The following is a 13,032-nucleotide window of genomic DNA, read 5'->3' as shown; positions in this document are numbered from 1 at the left end:
CACATGAACAGTGTGAAGAAAATCCCTCTAACCTCTCTCAGTAAATAATCTGCTATACTTCCATGACACTGTAAGAGTATGTTGGCTCACTCAAAGAATAAGAGAATCTGGAAATCCTGAGTGAGCTGAGCCATCTAACCATTCCCATCCTTTTGCCCTAACGCTCCTTACAAAGCTTAAAGGAGGGGAGGACTTCAATATCTTCAGTCAGTCTTAAGTCACCAACTAACTGCCAGGTTTACAGTGGTTTAAGGCCGGCAATGGTTTAGGGATGCTCTGGAGCACTGCTGTTCTGGCAACAGAACCTGCTGGAGGGTGAGATGGTAACTAAACACCTCTGACATGAAACACTGGGGAATTTTTTCATAAGATAGAACCAGGGAACAGGAAGTGTCTCAGACTGCTACTGCCATTAGCGTAAGTGAAGTGACCATCTTGCCTTTCCACTGAGTCCCAGTGCCCGACTTCTTGTGTGCAGTCCGCACCTGCAGAGCAAAACATATGGCTCTGACCTCCCAGGAGGTTGATGGTGGGGGCAAGCTGTGAGGACTGCTGTTTAAGCTAATGAGCTTTAGTTCATTAGGTGGCAGTAACAAGCAACCCAGCCATAACCTTAATATTTGCTTTTGGATGAAGCAGGGAGTTACAGACTTTCAACACAAAGTGGCTTCTTGGATAGTTGCTGGAGAGCTGGGCTGTGGGTACCACCACCAGCCATCTCCATTGTTGTGTCTGTGGTGTTGCACACGCACCTTTATTAGCCTCTGAGTACACCATTCGCCTGCCTGTAAATGAACTCCAATTTGCCTTACTTTTCCTGCTGTTCAGGTAGTTTACTGTCTATAACCTGAGTCCCAGAGCCCAGCTACTTGTACTGGTGGGCTGCAGTCCAGCCTGTATGGAGGGCTGGTAAAATATATACCAAGAACTGTATGGATTTCCTTTATTTCTAAAGCATTCTGTTTGTTTGATTGCAGGTGAGACCATGAAGCACACCCATCTTCCCTTGCTTCTGACTATTTTTCTGATGATGGTTTGAATGACCAGTTGTTCTGCCATGAGAGACCGCTGCTTTGCAGTACACGGACAAACAAAGAAACTTTTACCTTTCTGAAGCACTGGGGAGACAAAGCCTTAACGAGCCTGCGGTGTCTTTCGAACTGTTTCATTTCTGGACATTTTTTTTAAATACTGGACCAAATTCAACTAAACACCATGAAGGAAAAGACACTTTTATGTGCAGAAAATTGATCGCTCCAGATGTTGGGTTTTTGTTTAGTACTTTTATTAATATTTTCTTTCTGTGCAGGTTGGGCTTAAGGTTGAAGTAAGTGCAATATTTTTTTAATGGTTGACTGAAGAGCTTTCTTCATGTGTCACTGGTCTGTGCTAACGTCCATAGGAGAACAGGCATTGTTAGTATCTAATAATACCTCATTAGTGAATAGCAAGGCATGAACATACATGAAGAAATCTGGAGATTGTGAAGAGAAAAGGGGCTGGGAGGGTGGGGAGAGTTGCTGGGTACATAGATTTGACTGTTTCCTACAGCACTGATGTACATGGGGTTTAGGGGGAGCACGAGACCCAAGGAATGGACTGATGAGCAGAAATCCAAAACACGAAGCCTGAAGCTGATGCAGGCAGCCGACACTGAGCCAGGATGGTTTCGGTTCTTGACTGTGCTAGTACTAACAAAGCAGAGGGACCACTCTTTTAGCCAACCTTTTCAGTAATGCCACTGATCAGGCTCTTGTTTTACTGAATCTAATTGAAGGGTAGCTGAGTTTCAAGCTGGGATATCTTAAACTCCATTACTCCATAGAATTTAACTCTTCAAGCAGTCTGTGGTGCCTATACCCCTCATTTGTTTATTATTTTTAATAAGTACTAACCCTGTGTAAAAAATGTGAAGCTGATTGAGGTGGGGGTGGGAAATAAAAAGTGCTTTAACAGTTGTGACTATTTCTCCAGGCCAGGAATTCACTATGTTACAAAAACAAGGTTTTGGCATGAGAAGGGCTGGTTATTGCTTTATTGCTTACAAGGCTGCCAAAGCATCAGTATGGATTCCTGCAGGGGCTTCGGGGTGAGGGCGGGGCTCTTTTTCGCTGTCAGTTTCATTTCTAGTCAGAATAATTAGCTATATATATATATTTTTTTTTGTCTTTGTATAATTCCGGTACATCTTTGTGTATTGTGACATGGATGCTGTCAGAATGGATGTTGATGGCATTTTTGTAACCTGTTGCTTTGTGTCACCTCATTGGAAGTTAGCAGCAATGGTACTCAATGTAAACAAAACAAACTTGAACTGAAAGTAAACACACTGGATTGCTTACCTGTGAAGAACTCACTATTGGCAAAACAGCAAACGCACCCGCATATGCTTTATATTCACTCTTTCTGGGGTCTGCTATTGCCTGTCAGGGTTCCAGGGTGTAGTTCAGTACCTCAGCTACTTCCAGGACCCTGATAACCTCCTTCAGATATTTGCATTCTTTTCTTCCAAAGAGTTATTCCACTAGCAGGTAAATAGGTGTATATTCCTTTAATATCTACTTCATTGTCATATTGGTTACAGTGGGGAATTTCCTTCAAACTATCCCATATATATTATGCAAAACTGCACAGTCTTACCATAATCCCACAATAAAACAGGTCTTTGTGAAGGGTACTGAAGAAACAGAACTCTACCTCTGATTATTAATGGGTATGATATGAATTGTCCCACCCTTCCCTTTCCATGCATCTACTATTTCCACAGTTGCCACTAGCCCTGTCCAGAAGCAGAGATGCCACTTCTCTAAATAATCTGCATAGAGGTGGATGCAAAAGGGCAGAGAGCCCTGTCTTCAGGGAGTGGATTGCTAACTAGAAAGGCTTCAGTATTACACATCTCTTATTTCACCAGTGAGCCTCAGCTGGAGGGCTTGCCATTTCAGTAGGAACAGTAAAGATTTGTCTGGCCTAGTTTGAACAGAAGACAGCATTATAAATGAGCATTTGGCCATTCTGACTGTTCCTCCATGCTTTTTCATAAGCATTTCAGCATTTCACTATATATTTACTCAGAAAATGAGTATGTTCACATCCCTATAGAGAACTAATGGGGAAAAAAAAACACCACCAAAAAAACCCAACAAAAAGCAACCACAAATGCTCTTGCTTTCTCATCCACTGCCTCCTCCCTCCTGCTGGCCATTGCCCACTGATTTTTTCTGTATCATTTATTCTGTATCATAGTCCAGCGTAAGTAGGTTTCTTTTAAACACCTCATGCACACAAAATATCACAGTGTGAGCTGGCTGTAAGAGAAGGTTGGCTGAACATGACAGGGTACAAAATTGCTGCAAAGACGACAAAATCGCATTGGTGCAAATGATACTGCCTGAATAGCCTCAATTTACTAGACAGTTTTTGTATGCATGTCAAAAAATTATTCTGTTTGCACAGTAACAGGTGTGTATTTTTCCTTTAATAGCTACTTAATCACAAAATCAATTACAATGAAAAATTCTTCAGAAAAAATAGCTTTTCCTACCCTATATTGTATGCAAAAACTGCGTAACTGGGTGTGTTTGGATGGCAGTGGAAACCATCTCTCCCAGAGTACAAGACGTTAACTAAAGCAATGCAATAGTCTGGATGACACTCTGTCTTTTAGAAGACTCATACAGAGCCTTTTAGCCTGACTCGACAAGTCATCCTTTTGGCTTTAACTTGTCACTCTCCTTGAAGTCAAGTCCAAAAGAACAATGTTTTGGACTCACACTGCATGTTGATATGGCTTCCAGCATATATCAAAATAAAATTCTCAAGTCACAACAGCTGTAAAGCTGACTGAAGCTTCAGCTTTTGTAATAGTTTTTTTGAATTATGGGTTTCACCCCTATAGCTCTGATGACATACGTTATAGATGCTCTGTATTGATCTGCTGTTCTCACAGTATCTACTGACCCAGATGTATGTAAAAGCAGTTCTGCACAATGAGTGACTATTAATCAAAATCAGGGCAGGTTTTCTCCTTGTTGACTCATGCTGTAGATGCTGCCATGGAAGGAACAAACAAGTAAATCTAAGGAAATGTTTCAGAAGAGCTAAGGAGATTTTAGAGCCATGACATATTTGGGTCTTCAGAACTGTTTCTCTCCATCCTCACCCAAGGACGAAGAACAGGTTGGGAAGCTTTACTTGTGCTTTACTTCATTTTACACAGGTTTTCCTGCACCTAAAGACGACAAATTGCTCCTTGTCAAATATTCAACAGCATAATGTTAAACACCAAATTGGCTCTACCCTCCATCCGCTCATTAACCACACAGTCACGCCACATCCCTCCCACTCCCAACCCTTTAAAGGGCTTGTGTGAAAACAGTAGTTGCATTCAGGCTGTTGCAGTTGCATTCAGCCATTTCTTGTGAGAAGATAACATTTAGTGCTGTTGACATGGATGGGGGGAGAGTTAAGCTTTGCTGCCTCTGTGACAAGCAGCAGTGGTGGCTAAGAAGTGTATATAAGTCTTCCTGTTTTCTTTCATCTCAATCTTTAATCTACAACTATTATTATGAACTAGAAGCACAAATATCCTAATAACGGATGCTGAGGAGCTAGTAAAAGGCCAAAGATACACCCTAAGCATGTAACTACAGAGAAATTGCAAAAAGATATTGAAGAGCTAAAGTCAGTTAAACAGGCACTGACTTGCAAATATTTAACATAGCTGCAGTAAAAATTCAACCTGTTTGTAAAATATTTAAATGGAGAAACCAATGCATGCTTACAAATTCCCTTATGTTTGTAATTTCCTTACATAACACTTGCTCGTATGCAAAGGTGGGAGGCTGAGCACAGAAATAATCCCTCACATACTCTTGATGTATCAGACTCAATACTTGGGGCTGTTTGTTTTGTGTTTTAGACATTGCACAGACTTCACAGTTGAGGAAAAGCATCATAGAAAAAATGGGTTCCTATAAAGTAGTAGCTTGGCCAGAAATACAGATTCCCATTCATAATCATGTTTCCTTTATGCATGAGGTGCAGCCCAGGAAAATGAGTGGAGATACAGGCTTGAACAAGGGTCTGATACTCAAGCTGTATCTTGCTTCTGTGTATGTCCTAAAAATTTTGAAAACCCAAAACGCCTTCACTTCCCACAATAAAATAGAAACTACAGATTTTCTAATTATAAAGACATCATACAGTTATTCATGGGTTTCTGTTTGTTCCCTTAGTTAAACTGGCAAAGTACTGACTGATGTTACCGTCCAGCAAAGCACTTCCAGGGACACTTTTAGCGTGTCACAAACACTGACGAATACACTCAAAGTCACTGGAAGCTCTACACATTTCAGGGTATCATATAATGTTTGATATCTGCTTCCCCATAAACCACTGTTTTTTGCACATATCAACAATTAGGAAGTCTGCACCACTTTCCCAGCTTCCCCAAGCCTGCCAACTTTCATATAGCACAATGCTTTGGAGCAATAAAAATATGTATAAAAATCTCACTCATAGATCACAATTTGTCTAAGCAAAGCACTGTTTAAAATTTGAATTGCTAGAAAGTAACTAAACTGTTCCATGCATAACTGTTAGAAGTGTTCTTTCTGAATTTAATGTGAATTTTCACAGTGGTTTTCTTTCCCATGGCATCCCAAGGGAGCAGACTAAAGGAGTGGGAAGAAATGCCTTGCTAATATTAGAAGGTATATGCTTAGAGAGTGTAAAACTGCTGAGTGAACATCCACTGCTAAGAATGTCACTCTCCACCCTGTTAAAAAGGCAGACTCATTCACAGCAAAATAGTATAGTACCTATATTACTCAACGCAACTCCTTTTTCCACACCTAATAAGGCACTTTTCTTTTCAATGACCCTTTTCACCTATCACAGCATTCTAAAAAATTAATGTAAATTAAAAAGTCCTCAGTGCTCAAATCCTAAAGAAAACATTTTGAATGAAACACTGCATCTTACTGCTTTCATTTAAGACACGGAGGTTTTTGAAGAAAACCTTCTTTTTCATTTGAGGAACCCCAAATGAGATCTCCTCTTTGATTACTACTAATTGTAAACAAACTGAAACTTCAGAAACTGTGCAGCAAAGGAGTGAAGCTCTCTGCAGTGCTTTAAACATCGAGGAAATTACAGCAAAAAGGGAAATAGTTGCATTAATGGCATTCAGACCTTATGGACTGTAATGCAGAAATCATAAAGTCCACTTCAGCAAACTTAAAAGGTAAAATACAGCTTGAGTTGTACTTACTAGTTAACTTAAAAAACTATGAAAGACCATGGAAACAAATGAAAAAAAACCACCTCCAAGCCCCAGATTATTCTGCTTATCCCTTAAGCTCTTTTATCTTTTCCTCCTCCCCAGCACCTCTAAAGATGCCTCTGAGCACACTGACCATGTTCAAACCTGTATAGGAAGAGCCAGCCAACAGCTACAGAGAAACCTAATTCCAAAAGAACAGTTGTGAAGCCATCTCTTTTCTCTCAGAGATGAAATATGGGTGCTTCCCCTAAGACCTCCACATGCCAAATTCCACAAAGTTTTAAATGCTTCAGAGCTCATGCCTCCTGGATATAAACAAACCATACGCTGAATGACAGAATAAGCTTGCAGACAATATGAATATTGGCTGCATATTTCGGTAATTAACATTGGTATATGGAATCAGCATTCAACCTGTTGGAGCAAGTCCAGAGGAGGGCCATGAAGATGATCAGAGGGCTGTCCTGTGGCTGGGAGAGTTGGGCTTGTTCAGCCTGGAGAAGGCTCTGGGGCGACCTTACAGCAGCCTTCCATTACCTAAAGGGTAACATACAAGAAAGCTGCAGAGGTGTTTTTTTTTTTACAAGGGCTGGTAGTGATAGCTTGAGGTGGAATGGCTTTAAACTGAAAGAGGAGAGATTTAGATTAGATACAAGGAAGAAACTCTTTACTGTGAGGGTGGTGAGGCACTGGCACAGGGTGCCCAGAGAAGCTGTGGGTGCCCCATCCTTGGCAGTGTTCAAGGCCAGGTTGGGTGGGGCTTTGAGCAACCTGGTCTAGTGGAAAGTGTCCCTGCCCATGGCAGGGGTTTGAAACTAGATGATCTTGAAGGTCCCTTCCAACCCAAACCACTCTATGATTTTCCATGAGAAAAGACAGTGACTCTGATTTTTAAATGTGAAATTTCAAAGACCTTTTAAAAAGTTTCCTACTCCTGTACTTAGAAGTTATGAAGCATCTAAAAGCAGCATCAGATCTTGATTTTCTTAATCATTCACCTTCCAATGTACAGGACTGATGTAAACAGAACACTCTTCAGGTGAGGTATGGATGCTTACGAGAGAGGGTAGGGAACTGGAATTTTTACATGTGAAGCAGAGAATACATTAAGCATTTGAAAGTCTGGGTTTGACCTGTAACTATAGGACAGGCAGTGAGACAAACAATCTTCCTCCCTAAAGCTACATATATAGGATGAATGGATGCAGTTATTCAGGTGTGCTGGTTCAAGTGTTTCCTATAGGGAGAAAGGAACTGAAAATAACCATTTCTGCCACTGGGTAAGACAAGGTGCCATTTCTTAGGGGTTGCTATGGCAGTTGGAGTCTTCAGTTTGGGATTTTTCACTTCTAGACCCATTTCTGGATAAGACTACATTTAAATGACAGGTGTAGAACTTATACAGTTTTCAAAGACATAAATAATATATATTAAATATAAAAATACACACAGACACATAACCAACACTCAGAAGTAGCATTTGTAGGGACATTTACAATAAATGGCACTAAACACCTTTATTAAGATTTTAATTTTTCTTTTATGAAAAATGAATAGGATTCTTCTTTCCCTTGTACACAGAGGAAGAGCAAACTAATGGCAAAAATCAAGAACACTTTCTTATTTCAATACCATCTTTGTAGCCACAAAGATACAACTATTTAACAGACAAGAAATACTATTTATTGCAGACTTTAAGCTGATTCATGTGAAAAAGGCACTATGAAACTTAATCAAACTAGATGATTAAATTTGTCTAAATTAAGTGATATTATATATTATATATTATACATATATTATATATAAAATCACATGACCATGTGAAATAACAGAGTATTTTGTGACAAAAATCATTGGATCTTCAAAAAATAATATTTGCTGGAAAGAATGTTTTCTTTCTTTCCCCTTTTGCCTCCAGGAATGCACTTTGCGAAAAAATTACATTTATAAAGGGAACAATAGCTTTTTACATAAGGACAACCTGATATCTGGGATCAACACACAGAGAAGTCTAGATTATACACTGCTCTTTTGATGGGTTAAGTTACAGACAAAAAAAATGTATCATGAAAAAAATAATACAATATTAAAAAAAAAAGTATTGTGAATTGTCTCATGGCTACCTACAGCAGATCTGATCACCACCTCTTTGAGCTGACTTGAGTTACTCTTTTCTAGTTATTCCTTCATGTGCAATATTATAGTTCATCACAGGTGAAGTATTGATAAAATCATGGTACACAGTATTATTTTGCCATAAACAGCATCATTAGTAATAAAACATCTTGGGAGTGATTCAAGAAAGGTTCAGTCTATGCTGGGCTGCTGTTCATTCTCTAAACATTTCCTCTTTGATTACTGGCATCGATGGCTTAAGTAAACATCCTGCAGCCGAATGCATGACAAGAAAGACTGAACCATAAAGACAGAACTGCACATTACAGCAAGAGATGGAATTCAGAATCTTCTTACTACAGAAGGGTTATAATGCTTTTTAGTTGCTAGCTCAGCTTCTCTCACATGAATCACAAAAACCTTCCAGTTTATCTGCCATGTAATTCCACCAAGCCACAACTCATTTTTGGTTGTGAATGAGTCATGTGCCAATATTTTCACCTGTCAGGAACCTCCACTGAATTTCTCACCTGTTCACTTTTAACAATGAGAAGCCAGCAGCAGGGAATTCTGTAGATACTGTAGATACTACTGTAAATTTTCTTTATGGTGGCTAGTTATGTTTACAATATAGTAAGACACTCCCCTTCACTGCTTCCTAAAGCAAAGCTGGATGATATAATGCTATGGACAATGGAATTAAGGAAAAAACACATTTAGTGGCTGCTTCCTTCATCAAAGGACTCCACACCTGAATCTGTGGCAGCTGCACTGATTTTTTCTTGTCGTCTTCTCATAATTTCTTGCAGTTCTGAACTACCACTGTTAGCCTAGAAACAAATAAAAAGAGTTTATTTGTGGTTTTGACATGTGATGAAGTTCCTCTCCCAACATTCTGCTGTTTGAACAATTTAACTCACCTTGAAGCCCGAGAACTGAAAATATGCCAAGAATCTGATTAAATAACATTTGGAATAGGAAAGCATTTACAATGTCCTTAAATATGGACCTGAAAAAAAAACCCTACTAAAAGCGTCATCTTTCCTTCCAGCACTGCTGAGCATCTTTAATTCTCATGCAAGCCCCTGGAAGCTTTGGATATTTATCAGGCGAAATATGGCTTCAGTAAAAGCAGGGTTAAAGCTCACAAAGTTTTTAGGATTCCACCCCTGAGTACTTAAAAATAAGGTTAATCATATTTGGCAAACACAGTTTATAAACCTTGGGGGGAGGTTAGATTTATGTAAACACAAAAATTAATGCATGCACATGGATTTGCATAGCCATGGCCTAAGCAAGGACCCAATCCTTGTATCTCACATGACACAATACTCCATTATTCATTTGCTGTTCCGAGACACAGGTTTCAAACCTAGAGTACAATAATAAGTATTGAATCATATTACTATATTAGCAACAGTGAAGCACTGTGAGGACCAGGCTTTATTTCACCTTTTCAGGTGAAAAATGTCTGCTGACCAAGCTGCAAACACATTGCTTTGACAATGTAAATGAAGTTATTAGCAAGGCCAGGATACATATCCACTAGAGCAGAACTTTCCAAAGTGTGCATGACTTTGAATAAAACTAGAGGATTATAAAGCAAGAACTGTATCTGCTAGTGTGCTATTTGGCTATGACATGACCTTCCAAGCCTCAAAACTAGCTTCCAAAATAGCCTCTGAATAAGGAAGCAGGATTGTTAAGTCCTTCAACTGATCTGAACTCTGAAAATTTATCCAATTACATAAAATTTAATTTAGTTTTATCCCATTATATCCATTACAATGCAATATCTGATGCCACTATCTGGCAGACAGGTTAGGTGCCCACAGGGAGGGAGGCTACAATGATTCTCCTAGGCAAATTACCATTTTTCTCTTCTCCCAGAGTGGAAGGGCAGAGCAAGGGGCTTATAATTTACTCTCTGAAGGTGAGAGAGCAGTTTTATTTGTCTTAATTCATCTTGTCCTTGGCCACTTGGTTTCAGATTCTGAGCAAGTGCAGCAGTCACCCATTACTGAAGTCATGCATAAAAACCATCAGCAGATAGCCAACAGCGTGCTTTATCAGATGCCATGTAGAAATATTTTCCTAAAAAGGACTGAGTGGCTGGGCTGAAACAGTTTGCCTTCCTGATAACATCAATAACAACATGACCGATGAGCTTGAAGCACTGCTCAACTGACCCAGCAGCAATGTATCATATGGCACAGCACGACAGGCACATTCTACTTAGAGGTGGAGTACAGAACCACTAAATACCCTAGGGTTGTTCTTAGCAATACAATTTTTGGAACAGACTGCCAGGCCTTGGCCTTAGTGATCTATCCAGTTTAGCCTCCAACCAGATCTTGACTCCATCATTCAATCCGACTTGTGTCTAGGTTGCTCCTTTTACCAAGGTGTCAAAGAGAAAAAGCTGTTCTTCTAGGCAACTAGATACTATTAGACAGAAACCATTATCAGCTCTAAAGTGATGTGTGCCCATGCTTCCTACTGATGGAGTAGTAAGACAATGAGAATGTGGACCTGAAGTGTTACTTTCTGGAGATGACAAAGGTAATGTTCAGGATACTGCGTCTCTATGCTTATCTTCTGTAGCACTTTTCAACACCAGAGCTTGAAATGCTCAACAAAAGTTAAGAAAAATGGATACAGAAAACCCCATAATTATGGACACTGTTAGTGTTTTCACTTTGCAATGAAAAAGTAAATCTATATACATGACCAGCCAAGCTGCTGTAATGCACTGTCCTTGGCATACAAGCTGAACTCCAACTCTCTGCAGCAGCCCCAGAAAACAGGTCCAAGAGGGATACTTTGATCAGTACAGAGAGTGTGGTGCATCCCACCTCCTCCTGAGACACCACTGCTTGCCACCACCATTTCATCTGGCAGAAATAGGTGTTTGGCCCTGGTTATGTCCAGCTCTCTGTCAAGTTGAGACACCAGTCTCATGCAGAGTTATCCTTCTGCTTTTGCTTGGCTAGGCTCAAGAAAGCCGTTAAGCCCCAAACACCTTCCTTGCACTCGCAGTTTGTTACTTGGTCATGTTTATACAGGGGCCACAAAACTTTGTGCTTCCTTTTATGTTTTAAACTCTAGTGTGATTCAGGGCTAAATAGAATTACCATGAAAAAAAGGTAAAAAACATTCTCATTCTTTTTTCTTTTTTTTTTGCTACATTTTTTTTTTCCTCATAAGGGTACCATTACTAAGTTCCAACAATAATTGGAATTCCATTGCAAAATACTGACTTCATCTGCCTGAGGTAGAAGAACACTAGAAAGAAAATTAAAGATGCATGAAGGTAAAGATCTGGTTGTCCATATTTGATAACACAGCCCCAAATCTGAGAGTCAGGCTTGCAGAAATGGTATGAATCCAGAAACACTTGTGGAAGATCCCAAGTGGAAATAATAAATAAGGATGAGGCATGGAATTCTGTAATACTAGAGAGTACGTGGGTTTGCTCTGCCTCTGGCTATTATTGCTATTTGTACTTAACACCTGGGTCAATTACTGCAATAAAGGATGCCAGAGCACTTCATGAAAATTTATCACTGATTAATCATGTAGGACAATTATGGTGGTCAAACCCATAACCCAGTAGCAGCTTGTAAAAAGCATTCAATTGTAAATTGGGCCTGACACTGGTACAAGCATGTGTGTGCTTAAATGCTTCTGTAATTGGCAGCGTTTTGAGTTTCAGCAGTAAGAACATAGCCCTGTTTAGAAGACGGCAGCTCATCTTTGCTAGGTCACATGTAGATATCTTGGCTGCAATACTCATTCCTATAGCTTCTCTTAAACAAGGACAGCCTTCCTAAAACTTGCAATGTGAAATATTGACATTGACAGAAAGGAAGATGCAACTTAATGTTTTGGGTAACTCAGTAAATAACAGGCTAAATCAATCGGGAATTGCATAAATTCTGAAACCCATCAGTTAAATCTCAAATAACTGAGAAACAAATAAATATTTCAATTACATTTTCACTAACAAAATTCAACTACTTTGTTAAACTATCAGTACCTGTTTATTAACACTCGTAGAGCATTTATTAGACAAGTGTTTACTGCTCAGTTACTCGCAGAGGAAGACCTAACCAAGGCAAGCAGAATAACAGCACAGGGTAAAAAAAGAAAAAAAGACTTCCACAATTCCAGTGCATCTCTGCTTTTCAAACTGACTTCCACCACAAAGCCACTTCCTTGTCAGCATACAGAACCCTTACAAAACTGAAATAAGTTAGCTGACATTCCAGAGAAGTTGAATACACAGATATCTTCACTAGGAAATGATGGATTGCTGTGGACTGTAGCGACATATATTCCTAAGAATGAAAGTGAAATATTTCTCCCTTCCTCTAACTGGAAAATAGAGCTTGAGGAAGAGAATAAAGCAATTTTAACAGTGTTAGAAATCAATGCTCTCTGATCCATGCTGATCAGGTAAAAACTGTAAAATATGCACCATCATAAACTTGTCTTTGAAAGTATGTCTGGTAGTTAAAGCTTAAAATAATTTAAGACAGACAGTCCCAGCTTCTTGTGGGGATGGAAACACATTTTAAACTTCCCCAAGATTTTATTTTAAACAGGATGCGAAGAATATAGCTTCTCAT

At 39.4% G+C, this 13,032-nt stretch overlaps 2 protein-coding genes across 8 annotated transcripts in view; one reads left to right on the top strand and one right to left on the bottom strand.

Moving 5' to 3' along the window:
- PTPRO (protein tyrosine phosphatase receptor type O) overlaps nucleotides 1–2,341 on the top strand; it is a 151,854-nt gene extending 149,513 nt beyond the window's left edge. For both annotated transcript variants that reach the window (XM_061363923.1, XM_061363922.1), the window contains one exon: nucleotides 978–2,341. The gene's annotated coding sequence lies outside the window, so the exon portion shown is untranslated. The remainder of the gene's footprint in view (nucleotides 1–977) is intronic.
- Nucleotides 2,342–7,777: 5,436 nt separating this feature from the next.
- The window catches only part of EPS8 (EGFR pathway substrate 8, signaling adaptor), a 139,865-nt gene continuing 134,610 nt past the window's right edge, over nucleotides 7,778–13,032 (bottom strand). For all 6 annotated transcript variants that reach the window (XM_061363915.1, XM_061363921.1, XM_061363916.1 and 3 more), the window contains one exon: nucleotides 7,778–9,231. In XM_061363915.1, coding sequence (XP_061219899.1) covers nucleotides 9,118–9,231 — 114 coding nt within the window. In that variant the 3' untranslated portion in view covers nucleotides 7,778–9,117. The remainder of the gene's footprint in view (nucleotides 9,232–13,032) is intronic.

This window comes from Neopsephotus bourkii, unplaced genomic scaffold (genome assembly GCF_033783945.1).
Source record: "Neopsephotus bourkii isolate Nb327-2 ecotype Australia unplaced genomic scaffold, CSIRO-AGI_Nbou_v1 NB_1183, whole genome shotgun sequence".
Lineage (NCBI taxonomy): Eukaryota > Metazoa > Chordata > Aves > Psittaciformes > Psittacidae > Neopsephotus > Neopsephotus bourkii.
Note: the sequence above shows the minus strand (reverse complement) of the source record. Positions and strands in the feature narration are given on the sequence as shown.